Source organism: Cololabis saira, chromosome 24 (genome assembly GCF_033807715.1).
Source record: "Cololabis saira isolate AMF1-May2022 chromosome 24, fColSai1.1, whole genome shotgun sequence".
NCBI lineage: Eukaryota > Metazoa > Chordata > Actinopteri > Beloniformes > Belonidae > Cololabis > Cololabis saira.
In genome coordinates this window covers 16,771,954-16,794,978 of record NC_084610.1, presented here as the reverse complement: position 1 = coordinate 16,794,978, position 23,025 = coordinate 16,771,954, and the positions used below count along the sequence as shown (strand labels likewise).

The following is a 23,025-nucleotide window of genomic DNA, read 5'->3' as shown; positions in this document are numbered from 1 at the left end:
ATATGTTGCATAACTACAATCATATAATTCATGCAACAGCTCAAAAAACAGTTTTAATAACACTAACCCAAATCAATATCGGAATCGAATCGGATCGAATCTTGATAATCGATTCTGAATCTTAAGAATCGGAATCGGAATCGATTCTTGACGTTTGAATGGATCCCCAGCCCTAGTAAAACAAGCGCTCTTCTTGAGTGTCTGCAGCGAGGCATCACAGACAGCCGTGAGAACATCCCTGCCCTCAGCACTGCTCTGCTCTGCCAGCCGAGGCTCTGATGAGGTCCCAGCAGCGGAGTAATGAGCGCCGCGCTGCACCCAGAGCCTCTGAGGCCGGGGTGACGCATGCATAGCCGAGCATATGCGAGTCTAAGACCTCGGCGCCCGAGCCGAGCAGACGCAGCAGGATCTGCGCTGAGCCCTGCTCTCAGTAGAGCTGGGAGCTCTGATTACGAGTGCCGGAGTCAGCAGCACCGCTGCAGGCCACGGCATGAATAAGACATGAGGAGCCAAACACAGAGCACGGCTGGGCCGTGCAGCAAATCCTGACAAGCGTTAGAATTAGTCACCGTGCGCAGACGAAAACACAGGCTCACATCAGAGTCTGCTGAAGAGCCTTCCCACCAGAGGAAGTCGCTGCCAAGTAGGTCAGTAAATCATGCTGGATCGTCTCTCCACTCATGGAGGAGACGGTTTGCAACAGGTCGCTGGTGGATATGCAAGAGCTGCATGTGTGCTGCCTGCCACAGATCTTCCCTTTCTGTTTAAAAATGGTAGAATCATCTTTTATCGCTATAGAGGGAACGCGCATGAGGTCACAGATGCGACTTCACTGCGGGTTACGCCCACTGAGTGGCAGAAAGACTGAGTGGCAGAAAGACTGAGTGGCAGAAAGACTGAGTGGCAGCGTAGACTTTCAGTTTGAGCAACTCCAAAACATCTAAAATGGGAAAGAGCTGTTGTGCGATCGACTGTACTCATAGATTTAGCAAGAAATCGGAGTTATGGTTTTACACACTGCCGAAAAATAAGCTTAAGAGAGACAAATGGATCGCTGCAATTCACAGAAACAACTGGATTCCAGGCACTGAAACGTGGATTTGCGGTTCCCATTTTGTATCAGGTAATGTTGGATTTTTGGGTAGCTAACGTTAAACGGCCAAATCATAAAGTTCGGTGTCCTCATCACTTTAATTTCTACAACAAATCCTGCCTTGAAGTTGGACCAAGCGTCAAGACTTTTGTATGCCTTCAAGCTTTGCTTCGTGTATTTCCCCGGCGTAGAAATTAAGTTCATATAAATATCAGGAAACTCGATTCGTGGCCAAATATTAATGTCCATGGACCACTGGTTCTTCTGGTAACTGTACGGGTCAATGTCAAGTCCAACTGCCTTTAATTTAAGCCGATAATCGGCTGTTATCCCGTCTTCTCCACAGTTTCTTCTACTACTTGCAGCCATTTTTGCCACTCAGTGCGAGTAAAGCCGGGCATACACTGTGCGATTATCGGCTCGTTTTGAGCCGATTTTCCAGTCGTGCAACTTTTTTTTGATCGGGCCCGATTTTGACCCAATCGTTGCTCGTGCCTCGTGCAGTGTACGTGGGGTAACGACGAGAGATTAACACCTCACGACGAGCTCCCGATCACAAATCGTGAGGTCGCAAGAAAATCAAGCGTGTTTGAAATCCTGGTCGCTCCTCGTGAAGGCATCGCACAGTTGAAGCAGCTACGACAGCTATATACATATATATATATATATATATATATATATATATATAATTATAAAAAAATAAAGGATCCCATAACCTTTGATCAGGTGGGCAGGACGCACGTTTGGGTTGGAACAGCCCACCCCTGCCCCAAAACCGGCCTCGAGTTCCAGTACACAGAGGTCCGACGGGAGGATTATGATCGTATAGTGTGAGCAGACGGGTCGCATCCGAGCATCGGGTCGTACAGTGTGAGAACATAAATCGTGGGCTCTGAACTTTTGAACTCCGCGATCTAGTCGTGCAGTGGGAGATGGGGCAGTCTCATACGATTTAAAATATCGCACAGTGTATGCCCAGCTTAAGGGGGCTGGTCCAGTGGGGAAGTGACATCAATGCATACCCTCTATAACGTTGGTCGCTTAGCAACAATGCTGAGAACGGCCAATGAGCTTCAGCAGCAAATCAAGAACGGGATCCTTTGATGAATCGTTCATTACAGTCTCAGATATAATCCCATGGTGTCATGTCGGTTTATAAGAAGAAAAAAGAGGGACAACAACGACCCATAACTATGTTCTTCTCTCGAAAAAACACACCTGCACCGCGGCTTTAGAAGAAAAAGACGCTACAGAGTCGGGATGCAACGGCGCAGTCAGAAGAGCAGCGAGTCACAATTTGTCCTACTGTACTTATTGTATTTTTTTTTTCATAATCATTTTTCATTTTCTCTCGTTCAAATCCAATTAATCGGATTGCGGTGGGGCGGGGCTGATCTCCACAATTTGAAGCCTTGTATAATAATTGTAAAAAAAATTAATAAATAAAAAGGTTGCTACATTGCAGATTTCACCTATCACGGGTTCTATTTGGAACGTAACCCCCGCAAAAAAACCAGGGATTACTGTAATGTGATAAACCCACACACGTATTAACACTGCTCAGTTAGAAATAACACTTAAAACTCATTTCTGTCACTGCTAATTGACCAAGAACACTTGTAATCCCTCTAGTGATACCTTCAACCTCAGGTCTGAACGTGCACCAAACCAGCTTCCACTGGCACGCTGCTATCTGATCAATCAGTCTAGATACGATCTGTCTCTCATCTGAATCCAAGCAGCATCATCGTCTTTCGTCAATCACTTCACAAACACGTACCAGACACTATCCCGGTGTTTACCCTTGTATTACAATTCCACAAATAGTCCATCCCATAGTCCATGTTCTGCTCTTGCCTCTGTGGGCGTCTCCGTCAGCATGATGGCTCGGGTGGAGGTGGCTCTCTGAGCGACGGTGAACAGCAGTCCTGGCTCAGCTTGGTCTGAGCTCGGCCCATGTCAGAGGGGGGGGCTCAGCCCCTCAGCTTGAGCTGGCACTAACCGTGACCTCGCCCCACCCCCGCAGCAAACACACGCTTGACTTTTTACAAAGCCGATCAGGTAAGAGCCTTCCGGCCAATGAGGCGCCCCGCTGCACCCATGTCCCGGTGCTGGTGTTGGTCGGGACGGAGCCTCCTGACGGAAACGGCCCGGATCTCCACAGAAATGGACTCTCCCTCCTGGCTTTGGCCCTGAATACCAGATGGCCTGTCTCGGCCAGCCTGATAAACACAATTATCATTCCAACTTGTTTTGATTTCACTGACTGATAAATCTCTCTAAATCCTCCGCAAATCGGACTGGCCCAGTTTTTCCGGCGTCCAGCACCTCGGTGCAGGAGCTTGTGGAGGACACAGTTCCAGGTCAGTGTGCTGAGACTGGGCTGTTGCCTGATAAGTGGGCTCATCAGGATTTATTATTTTACCTCTTTTCTTATCATTTTATTTGTTATTTTACTGTTTAATTGTGTACCGATCACTGAAGCTTACTCTTAAATTAAATACTTGTGATTTTTGAAAAGTTACATTAGTGATGGATAAGCCCCGATTGCAGGCATTGTGACGTAGAATTAGGGCTGTTCGATTTTGCCCAAAAATAAAATCCCGATTTTTTTCTCTCAAAATCCGATTTTCGATTACGATTACGATTATTTTGTGAATTGACAAAAGGCAAAGAAATGATTTCAAATATGCTGTTTTTTTATTGAACATTTGCCCCATTGGCTTTAGGTGCAAACTTTGCTCTTATTAAACCAAAAATGAATGAATAAGTGCAAAACTCTGTAAAATAAGTTGAAAAAAAGTTTTAAAAAATATAATAGAATATAAAGTTTTATCTCTGGAAAAGAAAATCAGCAAATCAGCACTTGCAAACATACAGTAAGTTATATTTCCAATTAAATAAACAAGACATTTTCTAATTAAACTAAACTGGGTAAAAAAAAAGTGAAAAATCGATTTTACGATTTCACGTTTTAACATCGTTCTAATTACATAATCGCGATTACGATTTAAAATCGATTAATCGAACAGCCCTACGTAGAATTGTCAAATTGGTATGATTTCACCTCACAAATCGGCACAGATTACTTTTGTAATACTATATTTGACCCGGTCTTTGTACGTTTTGACCGTATGGAAACGTAATTCTCGTCAGTTGTGTGAAAAAAGACCTGGAAACAGGCATTGTGACATAGAATTGTCAAATCGGTTTAATTCACCGTATGAATTGTTACAGATTACTTTTGTAAAACTGTATTTGACACGGTATTTGTACGTTTGACCGTATAGAAACATAATTCTTGCCATTTTAAGAATGAGATGTGTACCTGCGGTACTATATACATAATATATATATATTTTTTACTTTTTTACCCCTCCCCTGCATGTGTGTGTTGAGTGTGCTGCTGCTGCAACAAAGTGAGTTTCCCCTTTGAGGCGAGAAATAAAGGATAATCTAATCTAATCTAATCTAATTGTACTGCGCCTTACTTTTTAACAACTTGTGCTTTTTTTTTTTATTCTAACCTCTTTCCTTATAATTTTATTTCATTTTATTTGTTATTTACTGTTTAATTGTGTCTTCCCACTTTTAATGTTGACGTAATGCACTTTGAATTACCTTGTGTGAATTGTGCTATACAAATAAACTTGCCTTGCCTTTAGCAGCACTGGTTTGGAGGACTCACCTGAACCTGCTCCCCCCGGACGGCCGAGTCCCCAGCAGCGGCTCCGCCGGCGGCGTGTTGATCGTTACAGACTTTTCAGAGCGGCTGTCTTTGCTGTGCGGCTTGTGGCGGTCCCGGCTTCGCTCCCTGGGAGACACAAAGCACAGACATTGTGAATATTAGATGTTTAAAAGACCCCCCCCCCACCTAACTCTGAGCAGAGCATGAGAGGCAGGTGACCCCATCCCCGGCCCAATATCCTCATCGCCACATGGCCGGACGCCGCTCTGCAGTTCCATTATATCAGAAAAGCTCCACTCCTCCGTTAATCCCTCGTCTGTCTTCTCCCCCCCTCCGGCCTCAGGCGTGACACAGTTGGTTATAGTTTCACCAGGACGCACAGATCAAGAATGCAGATAAAGCAGTCGCACAAAGAGACTGTTTTGAGGTCTCCACGGCAAAACACCTCAAGCGGGATTCATATGAAAGCAGCTGCATCAAAGCAGAGATCTCCATTTACACTGGATAAGATGTCATAAACAAACACACTGAAGCTCACGCCAGGACTTTACTCTCTTTTCTGCTTAAATACAGAAACGGCTTTAATATCAATATCTACGGAAGAGTATTAGGGCCAGGCAGGAGAAAATAAAAATAATATTTTAGAAGAGGAAGAATTATTTTCCATATGCACTTGGAGAAAAAAGTCGAAATGTCGAGAAAAAAGTCAAAATGTCGAGAAAAAAGTCAAAATGTTGAGAGAAAAAAGACAAAATTTCTTGAATAAAGTTGAAATGTTGAGAAAAAAAGGCGAAATTTCAACTTTATTTCAACATAAATCTCGACATTTCGACTTTTTTCTCGACATTTCGGACACAAAGTGCATATTAAAAAAAATCTTCCCCTCTCAAATATTTTTTCTTCTGCATGGCCCTAATACTCTTCCGTAGGACTTTACTCTCTTTTCTGCCTAAATACAGAAACGGCTTTAATATCAATATCTACGGAGGCGTATTAGGGCCAGGCAGGAGAAAAATAAAAATATACTTTAGAGGAGGAAAATTTATTTTCCATTATGCACTTGGAGAAAAAAGTCGAAATGTCGAGAAAAAAAGTCGAAATGTTGAGAAAAAAAGTCAAAATTTCATGAATAAAGTTGAAATGTTGCGAAAAAAGGCGAATTCCGACGTTATTTCAACATTAATCTCGACATTTCAACTTTTTCTCGACATTTCGACTTTTTTCTCAAAGTGCACAATAAAAAAAAAAATCTTCCCCTTCACAAATATTTTTTCTCTGCATGGCCCTAATACTCTTCCGTAGGACTTTACTCTCTTTTCTGCCTTAAATACAGAAACGGCTTTAATGCAGTGCTTCCTCTGTAACGCTGGAAGCAAAAAGAACCAATTTAGGACCAAGCGTATATCCATATTATGCCGTATTACATGTTTATTAAAGGTCGGGTATTGGAACGTGCAAGCCTCAGAGGAATATTAGCATCAATCGTGTGAAATCCTGAAGCACAACAACGAGCAGAAAAGAACAGTGGAGTGACTTGTAAGAGTGGGATGTCTGTTGTTTGTGGTTTTGTCAACCCAACCATCTGTTAAATTCTCCCTGTTAATTTGATCTGATGCTGGCATTAAAACCTTAATTAGATCAGCTTTAATCTGCAGCCTGACAGTGAGTGAAATTAAATCCTGTCACAGCTAAACAAGATAAATATCAAGCTTTACCTTGGATTCTAAATGGCAAAAGAACAAGAGTGTGGAGAAGTCTTGAGCAGAGCTGAACTTTCTAACCATAACACAGAGGACATCCTGCCTGCAGGGGGCGGGGAGGAAGCCGTGTGATTGACAGCTGTGGAAACATCACACAGCTGATTACAGGGTGTTAACCAGCCTGCCTTCCACCTCTATTCTTGGACTTCCTTTCAAACACGGACTTGATTTCCTTCAGAAAAATCCAAAACAGTGACTATTGTTTGGGCACAGAGTAAAATAAAAATGCAGCGGCAGCAGCCTCCTTCAGCGGTGGCCTGACCGGCGTGTTCTCATCTCAGACGATCAGGAGACGAGGGCTTGGTGGAAGCCAGGTGACCACCGTCTTTTTAAAAAAAATGTTTTTATCCCGATTTTTTTCCCCATTTTTTATCACCCAGTGCTCCTACCTAATGGCGCTTTTCCACTAGTACCTACTCAGCCCGGCTCGACTCGGTTTTGCGCTTTTCCTCTAAGGGTCTAACGTGCCGAGTAGATACTTTTCTGTTTCTACTCTGCCGAGGTTCTAAGCGGCTGAGTCGGCTGTATCTGACATCATCACACTACAGGCCACCGATTGGTCGGGGGGTTGGAGTCAGACGTCTGAGTCAGGATGTGGAAATCAGAGAAAGAGCGACTCGCGGCTTCTTGTTCATTTTATTCGACCAGCAATGGCAGCAAAAGTCTGTTTGGTGATCAACTCTGAGATGCAGATGTTCATAAACCTGGTGGCTGAGGAGAGAATTAAAAAGGGATCTACATGTAGACGGCGATAAGGAACAACCAGATCTACCAAGAGCTCTGTCACTTCATAGCTGCTCAGCTACCAACGGACGTTTCAGCAGCGCTGAGACAAACTAAAGAAAATTAAAGAGTGTCCCTGCTTGAAGCTTCTCTCATTTTTTAACTTGATATTGAACACAAGCCACAGACCCAGCAGCACATCTATCATCTCCTCCAGGTTCTACATCTTTAGTGTTGTTGTCTTCTTCGTTTAGATCACACAATCAAATACGTCACAGCAGCTTCGCTCCAATCTCCTACTTCTGATCTGGGTATTGAAAAGAAACGAGGACAAGGCGAGTCGAGTAGGGCTGAGTAGGTACTAGTGGAAAAACGCCATAAGTAACAGTCCTGGGCATTGCTCCCTCTACCAACCCCGGTAGGCCCCTACACTGAGCTCAGGTCTCCTCCTTAACCTGAGGAGTGAACAGGCCGCTTCTTTTCACCAGACAGGGTGGGGCTTCTCTGGCCGGACGTAGCGCGTGGAAGGATCACGTTATTCCGGCCTGATCCTCCCCACCTCATCTAGCGACCCGGTTGGCCAGACGGGGCATGTGTCGCCCAGGACTGTTGCATGTTTTTGTGAGGGTAGCTCACATTAGCTACCCAAGGGAACACGGGGAGAACATGCAAACTCCACACAGAAAGATCCTTTCACCAACCCCACCCATGGTGTGGGCACTGACCACCGTCTTTAACTGTCATGATGAGTGTAGCGGCGGTTATTCTGGCTGGATCCAGTCAGACGCTGGTACCGGTTACGTTTATCAACCGGGGAGGAGTAGGAGAAGCAGCAGCGCTCACAAAGCAGCCATGCTGCTTCAAAGTCATCCTCAAAATAATAAGCAGTTGTGAGGAAAAAGTCATGCAAAGGCAGCGGCTGGAGAGAATGTAGTGTTGACAGGGAGCAAAACAGATATTATCAGACGTCCTCTGATTTAGACTTTTATTGTCTTTTCTTTACACCTACCAAAGGCTGTTGCACGTTACTGTAAATCCAGGCAGCATTCAGGAGACACGAGTGGGGATGCCAGAAGAGCATCCAGAAGTGGTGATGCATTTCTCAGCAAATACACAGCAATTCTTTAACATGTCAGTAATGGTTAGTTGTTTATTTGCTCGTCAAAGAGACTGAAATGTCATCTGTGGTTTCAGGTTGAGCGGGGGTCATTTCCTCCAGGCCGTTTTTGGTTAGCTTGACCGCTACGCCAGGAGGGCGGTACATGATGGATGAATAGGTCTGAAAAATCTACTTTTTAAGTTATGAAAACTCAGATTTTACCAGCGCCTGGTTCTAGGACCAGTGGGAAGACCTGACTTAAGTCGGTGTTTTGGTTGTAGGACCAGTGGGACGGCCTGACTAAAGTCAGTGATTTGGTTGTAGGACCAGTGGGAAGCCCCGACTTAAGTCGGTGTTTTGGTTGTAGGACCAGTGGGAAGCCCCGACTTAAGTCAGTATTTTGGTTGTAGGACCAGTGGGACGGCCTGACCAAAGTTAGTGTTTCGGTTCTAGGACCAGTGGGAAGGCCTAACTAAAGTTGGTGTTTTGGTTGTAGGACCAGTGGGAAGGCCTAACTAAAGTCTGTGTTTTGGTTGTAGGACCAGTGGAAAGCCCCGGCTTAAGTCAGTGTTTTGGTTCTAGGACCAGTGGAAAGCCCCGGCTTAAGTCAGTGTTTTGGTTGTAGGACCAGTGGGAAGGCCTAACTAAAGTTGGTGTATTGGTTGTAGGACCAGTGGGAAGCCCCGGCTTAAGTCAGTGTTTTGGTTGTAGGACCAGTGGGAAGACCTGACTTAAGTCGGTGTTTTGGTTGTAGGACCAGTGGGACGGCCTGACTAAAGTCAGTGATTTGGTTGTAGGACCAGTGGGAAGCCCCGACTTAAGTCAGTGTTTTGGTTGTAGGACCAGTGGGAAGGCCTAACTAAAGTTGGTGTATTGGTTCTAGGACCAGTGGGAAGCCCCGACTTAAGTCAGTGTTTTGGTTGTAGGACCAATGGGAAGGCCCGACTTAAGCCGGTGTTTTGGTTGTAGGACCAGTGGGAAGCCCTGACTTAAGTCAGTGTTTTGGTTATAGGACCAGTGGGAAGCCCAGACATAAGTCTGTGTTTTGGTTGTAGGACCAGTGGGAAGGCCCGACTTAAGCCGGTGTTTTGGTTGTAGGACCAGTGGGAAGGCCCGACTTAAGTCGGTGTTTCGGTTCTAGGACCAGTAGGAAGCCCCGGCTTAAGTCAGTGTTTTGGTTCTGGGACCAGTGGGACGGCCTAACTAAAGTTGGTGTTTTGGTTGTAGGACCAGTGGGACGGCCTAACTAAAGTTGGTGTATTGGTTGTAGGACCAGTGGGAAGCCCCGACTTAAGTCAGTGTTTTGGTTGTAGGACCAATGGGAAGGCCCGACTTAAGCCGGTGTTTTGGTTGTAGGACCAGTGGGAAGCCCAGACATAAGTCTGTGTTTTGGTTGTAGGACCAGTGGGAAGGCCTAACTAAAGTCTGTGTTTTGGTTGTAGGACCAGTGGGAAGGCCCGACTTAAGCCGGTGTTTTGGTTGTAGGACCAGTGGGAAGGCCCGACTTAAGTCGGTGTTTCGGTTCTAGGACCAGTAGGAAGCCCCGGCTTAAGTCAGTGTTTTGGTTCTGGGACCAGTGGGACGGCCTAACTAAAGTTGGTGTTTTGGTTGTAGGACCAGTGGGACGGCCTAACTAAAGTTGGTGTTTTGGTTGTAGGACCAGTGGGAAGACCTAACTAAAGTTGGTGTTTTGGTTGTAGGACCAGTGGGAAGACCTAACTAAAGTTGGTGTTTTGGTTGTAGGACCAGTGGGAAGACCTAACTAAAGTTGGTGTTTTGGTTGTAGGACCAGTGGGACGGCCTAACTAAAGTTGGTGTTTTGGTTGTAGGACCAGTGGGACGGCCTAACTAAAGTTGGTGTTTTGGTTGTAGGACCAGTGGGAAGACCTAACTAAAGTTGGTGTTTTGGTTGTAGGACCAGTGGGAAGGCCTAACTAAAGTTGGTGTTTAGGTTCTAGGACCAGTGGGAAGCCCCGAATTAAGTCTGTGTTTTGGTTATAGGACCAGTGGGAAGCCCCGACTTAAGTCAGTGTTTTGGTTGTAGGACCAGTGGGAAGGCCTAACTAAAGTTGGTGTATTGGTTCTAGGACCAGTGGGAAGCCCCGACTTAAGTCAGTGTTTTGGTTGTAGGACCAATGGGAAGGCCCGACTTAAGCCGGTGTTTTGGTTGTAGGACCAGTGGGAAGCCCTGACTTAAGTCAGTGTTTTGGTTATAGGACCAGTGGGAAGCCCAGACATAAGTCTGTGTTTTGGTTGTAGGACCAGTGGGAAGGCCCGACTTAAGCCGGTGTTTTGGTTGTAGGACCAGTGGGAAGGCCCGACTTAAGTCGGTGTTTCGGTTCTAGGACCAGTAGGAAGCCCCGGCTTAAGTCAGTGTTTTGGTTCTGGGACCAGTGGGACGGCCTAACTAAAGTTGGTGTTTTGGTTGTAGGACCAGTGGGACGGCCTAACTAAAGTTGGTGTATTGGTTGTAGGACCAGTGGGAAGCCCCGACTTAAGTCAGTGTTTTGGTTGTAGGACCAATGGGAAGGCCCGACTTAAGCCGGTGTTTTGGTTGTAGGACCAGTGGGAAGCCCAGACATAAGTCTGTGTTTTGGTTGTAGGACCAGTGGGAAGGCCTAACTAAAGTCTGTGTTTTGGTTGTAGGACCAGTGGGAAGGCCCGACTTAAGCCGGTGTTTTGGTTGTAGGACCAGTGGGAAGGCCCGACTTAAGTCGGTGTTTCGGTTCTAGGACCAGTAGGAAGCCCCGGCTTAAGTCAGTGTTTTGGTTCTGGGACCAGTGGGACGGCCTAACTAAAGTTGGTGTTTTGGTTGTAGGACCAGTGGGACGGCCTAACTAAAGTTGGTGTTTTGGTTGTAGGACCAGTGGGAAGACCTAACTAAAGTTGGTGTTTTGGTTGTAGGACCAGTGGGAAGACCTAACTAAAGTTGGTGTTTTGGTTGTAGGACCAGTGGGACGGCCTAACTAAAGTTGGTGTTTTGGTTGTAGGACCAGTGGGACGGCCTAACTAAAGTTGGTGTTTTGGTTGTAGGACCAGTGGGAAGACCTAACTAAAGTTGGTGTTTTGGTGTAGGACCAGTGGGAAGGCCTAACTAAAGTTGGTGTTTAGGTTCTAGGACCAGTGGGAAGCCCCGAATTAAGTCTGTGTTTTGGTTATAGGACCAGTGGGAAGCCCCGACTTAAGTCTGTGTTTTGGTTCTAGGATCAGTGGGAAGGCCTGACCAAAGTTAGTGTTTTACACAGTTTTTGTTTCTATTAGTGTGTAAATAGGTCCTCAGCCCTGAGCTTCCCCTGTTCCTGGACTCCTGCTGGGACAATCAACGTGAGGAAACACTGCACGGTTGGAGTGAGGCGGTTCTCAAGCTGAACAAGAAGCGCTCTGAAAGCGCCTGTGACATGAAATGCAGAGGTGAGCAGACCTGCAGCCGGTAACAGGTCGGCTTCTGTCTACCGGTATCCCCCCCACACATAGCAGGCTTCTTGGGTGATCATGCTGGGTGGAAACCTCCCTCCCAGCCCGTACACACACCCCTCCCTCTTCCCACATCCTCTCCCTGACTCATTAGCATGCAGCATGCTGGCTGGTACTCTGCGCTACGATGGGATTAATGGCATCTGACTTCCAGCGTGGATCCCTGACATTTTTTTGGGAACGTTGACGATTGGAAAGGGGGAGGAGGGGCTTTCCGAGTCCCTTCAGCTCTGCTGAGGTTGAGTGTGACCAAAGTATGTCCGACTTGCAGGCAGGTTTGGGTCTAATGCGAGCTAACTGTTGGCACCTGTGGCCCAGGAACAGCACTCCAGTCACCAGCTTTGGTTGTAGCTTTTATCAACTTGGGTTACGGCATTATGTAGACCTGAGATCTGCTCAATCTGTCAGCTCCTTTAAATCAGGCCTAAAAACATTACTGTTTACTGAAGCGTACTCTTAAATGAAAAATACTTACCTGCTGTACTCTACTGCCCTTATTTTTTTTAACAACTTGTGCTTTTTATTATTTTACGTCTTTTCTTATCATTTTATTTCATTTTATTTGCTATTTAAGCGTACTCTTAAATTAAATGCATATGATGGATAAGCCCTGAATGCAGGCATTGTGACATAGAATTGTCAAATTGGTTTAATTCACCACACGAATCGGCACAGATTACTTTTGTAATACTGTATTTGACCCGGTCTTTGTACGTTTTGACTGTATAGAAACGTAATTCTTGCCATTGTAAGAATGAGATGTACCTGCTGTACTTTCTACTGCCCTTACTTTTTAACAACTTGTGCTTTTTATTATTTTACCTCTTTTCTTATCATTTTATTTCATTTTATTTGTTATTTACTGTTTAATTGGGTCTTGCCGCTTTTAATGTTGATGTAAAGCACTTTGAATTACCTTGTGTTGAATTGTGCTACACAAATAAACTTGCCTTGCCTTATGTGCAGGTCAAAGCCAATTTATGATTCGGTCTGTGTCTGGTAGATTGTCAAGTAAGCTGAATGATGAAGTCCTGGCCACATCTTAAGCGGAGACTGCTGACGTGGGCTGCTACGCGTCCATGCTTTGTTATCCAGGCTGTCATGGAAAACCAGCCATGGACCGAAGTATCCTCTCTGTGGCTGTCCGGCTGGGCCATAAAGCTTTTTGTCAGCGTGCCAATCTGGTAAAATCCCTGGTAGCTAGTTGGGCCCTTGCCAGATAAAATATAACAAGCACCCACTGGGAAAAGTCATCTGAAAATCATAAACAAGTTAGAGACTGATGAAGTGGACGGCTGTAATCATTTCAACAAGTGAAATCCTTTAATTAGCTTTACTTACAGACTAATTAATCCAACAGAAAAACATCTTAAAGTTGTAACTTTCAAGAATGGGCTCATGCAGGGACCTCTATACGGTATTCAGACTGTGAATAAATCTGTTTAAATTACTCAATTGGTCCCTTATGAATATGAAGCGCCGCTCTGTAATTGGAATTACGGCAATCAAAAGAAGCAATTTTCCACTCGAGCAGCTGCTAATGTCTTCAAGTTAAAAATCATTCATACAGTCAAAACTGAAGTGGGAACCAGATTTGGGGGAAATTTTGAAGACTTAAACTGGCTCCAGACCAGCTGGTCATGTTTCCAGAGACGGATGGAACCCCCTGGAGCGAGGAACGGCAGCGCAGCTGAAAGCCTGCTCTTTTTTTAATAATTTGCTCAGCAATAGATGTATTTTCCAAATGAGTGTTTAGGTACTGCAGTAGGAATGGGTGATATTTTACCGTTCACGATAAACCGTCAAAAAAATTCCCCACGGTAAGAATTTGTCATCTCACGGTAAAAACGATAAATTGAGGAAATGAGAAAGAAAGAAAGAAAGAAAGAAAGAAAGAAAGAAAGAAAGAAATGAGCCAGAAAGAAAGAAATGAGCCAGAAAGAAAGAAAGAAAGAAAGAAAGAAAGAAAGAAAGAAAGAAAGAAAGAAAGAAATGAGCCAGAAAGAAAGAAAGAAAGAAAGAAATGAGCCAGAAAGAAAGAAAGAATGAAATGAGCCAGAAAGAAAGAAGAAAGAAATGAGCCAGAAAGAAAGAAAGAAAGAAAGAAAGAAAGAAAGAAAGAAAGAAAGAAAGAAAGAAAGAAAGAAAGAAAGAAAGAAAGAAAGAAAGAAAGAAAGAAAGAAAGAAAGAAAGAAAGAAAGAAAGAAATGAGCCAGAAAGAAAGAAAGAAAGAAAGAAAGAAAGAAAGAAAGAAAGAAAGAAAGAAAGAAAGAAAGAAATGAGCCAGAAAGAAAGAAAGAAAGAAAGAAAGAAAGAAATGAGCCAGAAAGAAAGAAAGAAATGAGCCAGAAAGAAAGAAAGAAAGAAAGAAAGAAAGAAATGAGCCAGAAAGAAAGAAAGAAATGAGCCTGAAAGAAAGAAAGAAAGAAAGAAAGAAATGAGCCAGAAAGAAAGAAAGAAATGAGCCTGAAAGAAAGAAAGAAAGAAAGAAAGAAAGAAAGAAAGAAAGAAAGAAAGAAGAAAGAAATGAGCCAGAAAGAAAGAAAGAAAGAAAGAAAGAAATGAGCCAGAAAGAAAGAAAGAAAGAACTGAGCCTGAAAGAAGGAAAGAAAGAAAGAAAGAAAGAAAGAAAGAAAGAAAGAAAGAAAGAAAGAAAGAAAGAAAGAAAGAAGAAAGAAATGAGCCAGAAAGAAAGAAAGAAAGAAAGAAAGAAAGAAATGAGCCAGAAAGAAAGAAAGAAAGAAAGAAAGAAAGAAATGAGCCAGAAAGAAAGAAAGAAAGAAAGAAATGAGCCTGAAAGAAAGAAAGAAAGAAAGAAAGAAGCCAGAAAGAAAGAAAGAAAGAAAGAAAGAAATGAGCCAGAAAGAAAGAAAGAAAGAAAGAAAGAAAGAAAGAAAGAAAGAAATGAGCCAGAAAGAAAGAAAGAAAGAAAGAAAGAAATGAGCCAGAAAGAAAGAAAGAAAGAAAGAAAGAAATGAGCCAGAAAGAAAGAAAGAAAGAAAGAAAGAAATGAGCCAGAAAGAAAGAAAGTAAGAAAGAAAGAAATGAGCCTGAAAGAAAGAAAGAAAGAAAGAAAGAAATGAGCCAGAAAGAAAGAAAGAAAGAAAGAAAGAAAGAAATGAGCCAGAAAGAAAGAAAGAAAGAAAGAAAGAAAGAAAGAAGAAAGAAAAAGAAAGAAATGAGCCAGAAAGAAAGAAAGAAAGAAAGAAATGAGCCAGAAAGAAAGAAAGAAAGAAAGAAAGAAAGAAAGAAAGAAAGAAAGAAAGAAAGAAAGAAAGAAAGAAAGAAAGAAAGAAAGAAAGAAAGAAAGAAAGAAAGAAAGAAAGAAAGAAAGAAAGAAAGAAAGAAAGAAAGAAAGAAAGAAAGAAATACCGCCCATCCCTATACTGCAGCAAAGAATGCAGAGAGAAAACAACAGGGTGCTCAACTATTATGGGATGTGCCATTGTTTAGGTTGGGGTTTATTCCCGGCCTCTCCGTTTAGACGACGCCACCGTCGCATGGCAGCTCTTGGCATTAAAAGTTCACCTTCACACAAAGTTTCAAAGGCAGCAATTTAATTTTTTGTGTATGAAATTAGAGGCCAGCTGGTGGTTTTGGCACAATGGTGGTTGGAGCAGGGGGGTGGAAGGGCGCCTGGCAGGGACGTCCATATGTTCCTCCCAAACACGCTGTCGCCTCTGTGACAGGCTACAGAAACGCCGAGGGATGAGGGGACGGACGTCTCCGCGGACGCTGGAACTTCCCCGAGGATAACGAGTTGCTCAAAAACAAAAGTGTGACCACGTTTGCTCTGCATAACCTTCGGCTGAAAATCATAAACAAGTTAGAGACTGATGAAGTGGACGGCTGTAATCATTTCAACAAGTGAAATCCTTTAATTAGCTTTACTTACAGACTAATTAATCCAACAGAAAAACATCTTAAAGTTGTAACTTTCAAGAATGGGCTCATGCAGGGACCTCTATACGGTATTCAGACTGTGAATAAATCTGTTTAAATTACTCAATTGGTCCCTTATGAATATGAAGCGCCGCTCTGTAATTGGAATTACGGCAATCAAAAGAAGCAATTTTCCACGACGGGCTGCAGGTTCCGCTCACAGCGCGACTGAAGGCTGATTTATGGTTCCGCGTTACACCGACGCAGAGCCTACGGCGTAGGGTACGCGGCGACCCGCACCTACGTGGAAATGCAGTCTTTTTTTCTGCTATTAAAACATGATTTGTAATGTGAATTTGCAACACTCAAACTACAAATAATAGTTTTTGACATGACATCAGAGATTGTACATGCTCTCTGTGAAAGTAGCTCCACAACTGGAAATGGGCGGGTGGTTTGGAGTGTCTGGGACAGTCATATCCGATCTGAGTGTTTGGATGTTCAGACTGACACGCATCTGCCCAAATGAGATATGGATCGGATATGAAACTACCTCCTGGAGGTGGTTTCCATCTGGTTTGCAAAAATCGGATATCATGCGGTTTGGGACTGTTCAGACTTCAAAAGAGTCATCCAGTTTCAATCTGGATGGGCTAAAAATCGGATATTTGCCTGCAGTCTGAACGCGGCCTTAAACACATTTGTTTTTGTTTAGTAAAATTAAAAAACAGCACTTTCAAGTACATTCCAGAAAAGTGGAAACTGAACATTGCAAAATAGTTCAAATATCCTTGGCATAAAAGACCAACAGTTAAACATAAATGCCCTTTCTACCATAAATGGTTTTGAAAAACAACAGAAACAAAAATGATCCATCAACTGATGACAGCCCCTCCTATTTGGTCATTGTCCTGAGCAAAATATCTTTGCCACATACTGTAGGCCATAACAGTTTGATCAACATTAGTGTGACTTAACAACCAACCCTTTTATCCAGGTTTCCACACGGTAGTTTTTTGAAACTAAAATTTCTGCCCACCGAACCCAGCAACGACTTCCCATCGGTTTCCATTGTTGTTTCTGGTGTTGAGTACTGTGCATCAGTATTACGGGTAACTTATACCGGGAACTCGTGCGATGAGAAACGTTCTGCACTGTTTGGAGCGCAAAAGTAAATTGCGATTAAATGCGCTTTTTTTTTGTTGCGTTATTTTTCTGTAATTAATTAATCTTAATTAACGCAATAAAGTCCCAGCCGTAAAATAAATATATATGATATATTAAAATATATATTATATATATATTATATATTAAAAATGCATATATGCCTTAGGTTTTTACCTACGACGGAGTATTAGGGCCAAACTAAGACAAAAAAAAAAAATGGAAATTACGAAAATAAAGTCATAATAATATGAGAATAAAGTCGTAAAATTACGAGAATAAAGTCGTAATATTACGAGAATAAAGTCGTAATATTTTGAGAATAAAGTCGTATATTACGAGAATAAAGTCGTAATATTAAATATATTATAAATATATAAATATAACTTCACAAGATGCTCAATATTACTCATTTTCACACAGGGAGAAGAAGCTCTTCCTGTCAGAGTTCTCATAAATTAACACTTTATTCTCGTAATGTTACGACTTTTTTCTCGTAATATTACGACTTTATTCTCGTAATATTACGACTTTATTCTCGTAATATTACGACTTTATTCTCGTAATATTACGACTTTATTGTATTACGACTTTATTCTCGCACCATTATGACTTTATTCTCGTAATTTTACAACTTTATTCTCATTATATTATGACTTTATTCTCGTAATTTCCAATTTTCTTTGTCTTAGTTTGGCCCTAATACTCCGTCGTATTTACCAACTTGGTATTAACCAATAATATATATGCAGACAAAGTAAAAAAAATAAATAAATAAATAAAAATGGGTTTGATGAGGAGGAGAGGAAACAGGAGAGGAGGGCAGCACGATCAGGGTATGACACGGTGACAGAGGAGGTTCCTGAAGCAGCAACAGGTGCCAGTGGGGGTGGGAGTGGGAGCAGCCAACGACGCCCACAGAGATATGTGAGGAGGAGGCCGGCGGAGGCCACCAGTGACACGGGAGGGGCTGCTGTGGAACAGGAACCTCCTCTCCAGTGACCTCCTGCTCTCGTGCTCGTTCAGACTCTCAACACATCCGCTGAGCCTTCAGCCGCCAGGGCTCTTCAGCCGCCAGGGCTCTTGGCACCTGTCTCCCGCCGCCTTCCTGAGGCCGTCACCCGCAGCATCGGTCCGATGACAGGCTGATGTGGCTGCCGGAGCCGTGGGCTCCACACATGCCGGCCATGACGGGAGGACGGAGACATGCCGGTGGGGGACAGCGTGTGAACATGGAAAGAGGAAGCTGAGGGTAAAACTCCAGTGATCCTGTCGTCATATTTCTCCAAATAGAGGGTCTGCATTGATGTCACTTCCCCACTGGACCACGACCCCTTACTCGAGCTGAGTTGCAAAAAATCCAACTGGCAAAAATGGCTGCAACTAGAAGGGAAAACTGTGGAGAAGACGGGATAACAGCCGATTATGGGCTTAAATTAAAGGCAGTTGGACTTGACAGTGACCCGTACAGTTACCCCAAGAACCAGTGGTCCATGGACATTAATATTTGGTACAGTTACCAAGAACCAGTGGTCCATGGACATTAATATTTGGTACAGTTACCAAGAACCAGTGGTCCATGGACATTAATATTTGGCCACGAATCCAGTTTCCTAATATTTATATGTACTTAATTTCTACGCCGGGGAAATACACAAAGCAAAGCTTGAAGGCATACAAAAGTCTTGATGCTTGGTCCGACTTCAAGGCAGGATTTGTTGGAGAAATTAAATTGATGAGGACACCGAACTTTATGATTTGACCGTTTAACGTTAGCTACCCAAAAATCCAACATTACCTGATACAAAATGGGAACCACAAATCCACGTTTCGGTGCCTGGAATCCAGTTGTTTCTGCGAATTGCAGCGATCCATTTGTCTCTCTTAAGCTTATTTTTTGGCAGTCTGTAAAACAATAACTCTGATTTCTTGCTAAATCTATGAGTACAGTCGATCGCACAACAGCTCTTTCCCATTTTAGATGTTTTCCAGTTGCTCAAACTGAAGGTTTACGCTGCCACTCAGTCTTTCTGCCACTCAGTCGCATCTGTGACGTCATGGGCATTCCCTCTATAAGAGATTACAGCATGAATATTTCAGCAGGATTAGTAGAACAGGTGTCATAAAGACGCTGCAGCTCTCCACTGACAGGCTGCATAAAAGGTTTTTGCCTTCACTATGGCAACCAAAAAGGTTTTTTTTTGGGGGGGGGGGGGGGGGGGGGCTTCAATTTAAATATCCTCCCGGCACTTCTGACATCGTTGCACCTTGAAGTGAAAGGTATTTTTATTTTCATCATAGATAAATAAGTTGAAGGTTAAAGCTTGCACACATCCACTTTGAGCCGATGTGTCTCCATGGAAACGGGGACCGAGGCTGATGATTGACTGTTATTATAGTTCAACCCAAACACAGATTAAACAGGAGCTTTCTGGACAACAGCCTTGAATCCTCATATTTTTCATTAATGTGTTGTTAAAATAACTACCCAACGGGCTTCTACGTCCAATTCACAGCAATTTTAGAAATGTTTTCCTCTTATGTATCATAAGAACCTACAAATGTGAGCTAACTGTATACTAGGAATGGGTGATATTTTACCGTTCACGATAAACCGTCAAAAAAATTCCTCACGATAAGAATTTGTCATCTCACGGTAAAAAACGATAAATTCCCGTTTAGGAAGGAAGGAAGGAAGGAAGGAAAGAAGGAAATAAGGAAGGAAGGAAGGAAGGAAGGAAGGAAGGAAGGAAGGAAGGAAGGAAGGAAGGAAGGAAGGAAGGAAGGAAGGAAGGAAGGAAGGAAGGAAGGAAGGAAGGAAGGTAGAAAAGTGGAAGGGAAGAAGGAAGGAAGGAAGGAAGGAAGGAAGGAAGGAAGGAAGGAAGGAAGGAAGGAAGGAAGGAAGGAAGGAAGGAAGGAAGGAAGGAAGGGCGAAAACAAGGAAAGAAGGAAGGAAGGGAGAAAAGAGGAAGGGAATATGGAAGGATAGAGCAGGAGGAAAGAAGGAAGGAAGGGAAAAAGGAAGGAAGGAAGGAAGGAAGGAAGGAAGGAAGGAAGGAAGGAAGGAAGGAAGGAAGGGAGGAAGGAAGGAAGGAAGGAAGGAAGGAAGGAAGGAAGGAAGGAAGGAAGGAAGGAAGGAAGGAAGGAAGAAAGGAAGGAAAGGGGAGAAGGAAGGGAGAAAAGAGGAAGGGAAGAAGGAAGGAGATAGCAGGAGGAAAGAAGGAAGGAAGGGAAAAAGGAAGGAAGGAAGGAAATGAGCCTGAAAGAAAGAAAGAAAGAAAGAAAGAAAGAAAGAAAGAAAGAAAGAAAGAAAGAAAGAAAGAAAGAAAGAAAAATTGATAAATTCCCGTTGATACGTTTTTGTGTAACAAACATGGCAGATCTGAGAGCGAGATAGATTTATAGTTACAAAGGTGGAGTTGAATTGGTATTTTTTTATCGTCATTTTTATCGTTTGCCGGGATAAATGCCAGAAATTATCGTGATACATTTTTTTACAAAGGTGGAGTTGAATTGGTATTTTTTTATCGTCATTTTTATCGTTTGCCGGGATAAATGCCAGAAATTATCGTGATACATTTTTTTAGTCCATACCGCCCATCCCTACTGTATACTAAGAATGTGAACATATTCAGTTGTAAACCATCAGGAATCAGAATAATGGGTGGCACCGCCAGCCCTTCACACAACGCCGTCTCAGTCCAGACCGTCCTCGTCTGTCGTCCCAGGATAAGCAAACAACCAAGCCTTCAACAACCTCCCGAAGTCTCATGTCTTTAAACAACACCTCCCTTTGACGCCTTTGACACGTTCACGCTGCACACTTTTACACCTGTTCTATTTTAGAACTGGTGTTTAAAAAGATTAAACACCAGTTCATGAGCCAAGCAAGAGTTCTTCTGTGCTGAAGCATGAGTGATGTTTTAGATTTGCTAGATTAGTACATGCAATGATTTACAGTAATTTTGCTGCATGAGGGAATGATTGATCAAGAAACACAGATGTTTCAGAGACTCTGAGGTGAGAGTGGACATGAGATCATGCATGAGCATCATGTATTTCTAAAAGTAAGTACATGTTTTACCTGTATTCCTGTTTAAAGTGTTGCCACATTGGGCGATCATTTGGAGGCAGATTGTTGAATTTACTTTGGATAAATGTTACACAAACCTGTTTATTTAGTTATAGTTATATTACCAAGAAGGTTTAAACATGTTTTGTGGTATTGTGGTATTTATTTTATTCATTTGCCTAAATTTGTTATTTGTTATACTTTTTGTAAGGTTATTATGAAAGCAGGACAGAGTTATGATACTTTGGTGTTATTTTAAGAGTATTATTTAGTATAGATGTGTATTACAGATAGCCTAACTGTTCTCTATGGATCTGTTATTTTGTTCTGTAGACCAGTGGTCCCCAACCCCCGGGCCACGGCCCGGTACCGGGCCGTGGGTCAAAAAAAAAAAAAAATTATTAAAAAATAATTTCTGTAGAATCCCCGACTGATGATGGATGACTCTCAAACTGATGGTTCACAATGTTTTTATTCCTTGGATGTAAATACACTGCAAACACACCGTAAGAGCTATAAAGGAATAAAATAAAATAAAATAGTTAGTCTTTCTACATCAGGGGTCGGCAACCCAAAATGTTGAAAGAGCCATATTGGACCAAAAACACAAAAAACTAATATGTCTGGAGCCGCAATGAATGAAAAATGAAAAGTCTTGTATCAGCCTTAGAATGAAGACAACACATGCTAAATTTTTCTGTATTAGTTAGAACTTGGGGAAGATTTTTTTTTTCATTATGCACTTCGAGAAAAAAGTCGAAATGTCGAGAAAAAAGGCGAAATGTCAAGATTAATTTTGAAGTACAATCTTGAGAAAAAAGTCGAAATGTCAAGAAAAAAGTCAAAATTTTGGGAAAAAAGTCGAAATGTCAAGAAAAAAGTCGAAATGTTGAGAAAAAAGTCAAAATTTTGGGAAAAAAGTCGAAATGTCAAGAAAAAAGTCAAAATGTTGAGAAAAAAGCTGGAATGTCAAGAAAAAAGTCAAAATGTTGAGAAAAAAGCTGGAATGTCGAGAAAAAAGTCGAAATCTCGAGAAAAAAGTAAAATTTCGAGAAAAAAGTTAAAAAGTCGAAATGTCGAGATTAAAAAGAAGAAAGAAAAGAAGAAAGAAAAAAAGAGAAATAAAGGAAAAAAAGAAGAAAAAAGGAAAAAAAAGAAAGAAAAAAAAGAAAAAATGAAGAAAAAAAGGAAAAAAAAAAAAGGTCAAACATTTTTGAAAAAGCTCCAGGAGCCACTAGGGCGGCTCTAGAGCCGCGGGTTGCTGACCCCTGTTCTACATTCATATAAGTTTAACTTAAATACAGACCGACGCAGCTGCTCGCTCGGTTGGCAATAAAGCTACCACAATACATGAGCGACCAAACTCAAGCTGGACATAAATACGGTATAAAATTTGCACAAATCCTCATCAGCAGGTTCTTTTTGTGTCAGTTAGGCTCCACTTTAGCATTCAAGACACTAGTTTAGTCTTGCAGACAAACTTTCTACTGCCGTTAAACTTTTACCGTTAAAGTCCGAAGCGCCGGATGTTTACGAGGTCTCGGTGAGACGCCTTCAAAATAAAAGCACTAAATATCGGTCTACTTAATATATAACAATAAAATAAAAGCCTGGCTTTAAATAACGTTAATGAGAAAACACATTTATAGAAACACTGATATTATAGGTAATTTACAATTTCCATTATTTCATTTTATTTCTTCAAAAATTATGTTTTTATTATTATTATTATTATTATTATCATTATTATTATTATTACTACTACTATAGCGAAAATACCACAGTTTTTAATGCCGGTCATTTTATTTAGTTTTATCAGCTACACCTTTAGATTGGGCCGTAAAAATTTTGTCAGACATTAAACCGGTCCGCGGTACAGAAAAGGTTGGGGACCACTGCTGTAGACCACACACTCCTTCAGCCTAATAAACTGGTGAAAAAGAAAGTTCTGCCTCCCTTGTGTTTGGTCAACACCCCCTTGGAGACGGCTATCATACCTAAACCCTTAGTCTCACCTACAACAGAGATTGATCATGTAGCTGCTCAGGTAAAAAGCAACAACAGGAGAGC

The 23,025-nt window shown here is 42.4% G+C and overlaps 1 protein-coding gene across 1 annotated transcript in view; it reads right to left on the bottom strand.

Annotated features, from left to right (window-relative positions):
* LOC133424832 (vang-like protein 1) overlaps window positions 1–18,187 on the bottom strand; it is a 74,114-nt gene extending 55,927 nt beyond the window's left edge. The window contains 4 exon segments of the mRNA XM_061715364.1: window positions 4,782–4,816; window positions 4,819–4,907; window positions 6,563–6,620; window positions 17,974–18,187. Of these exon segments, the coding sequence (XP_061571348.1) occupies window positions 4,782–4,816; window positions 4,819–4,907; window positions 6,563–6,620; window positions 17,974–18,187 (396 nt within the window).
* Between the last annotated feature and the right edge of the window lie 4,838 nt (window positions 18,188–23,025).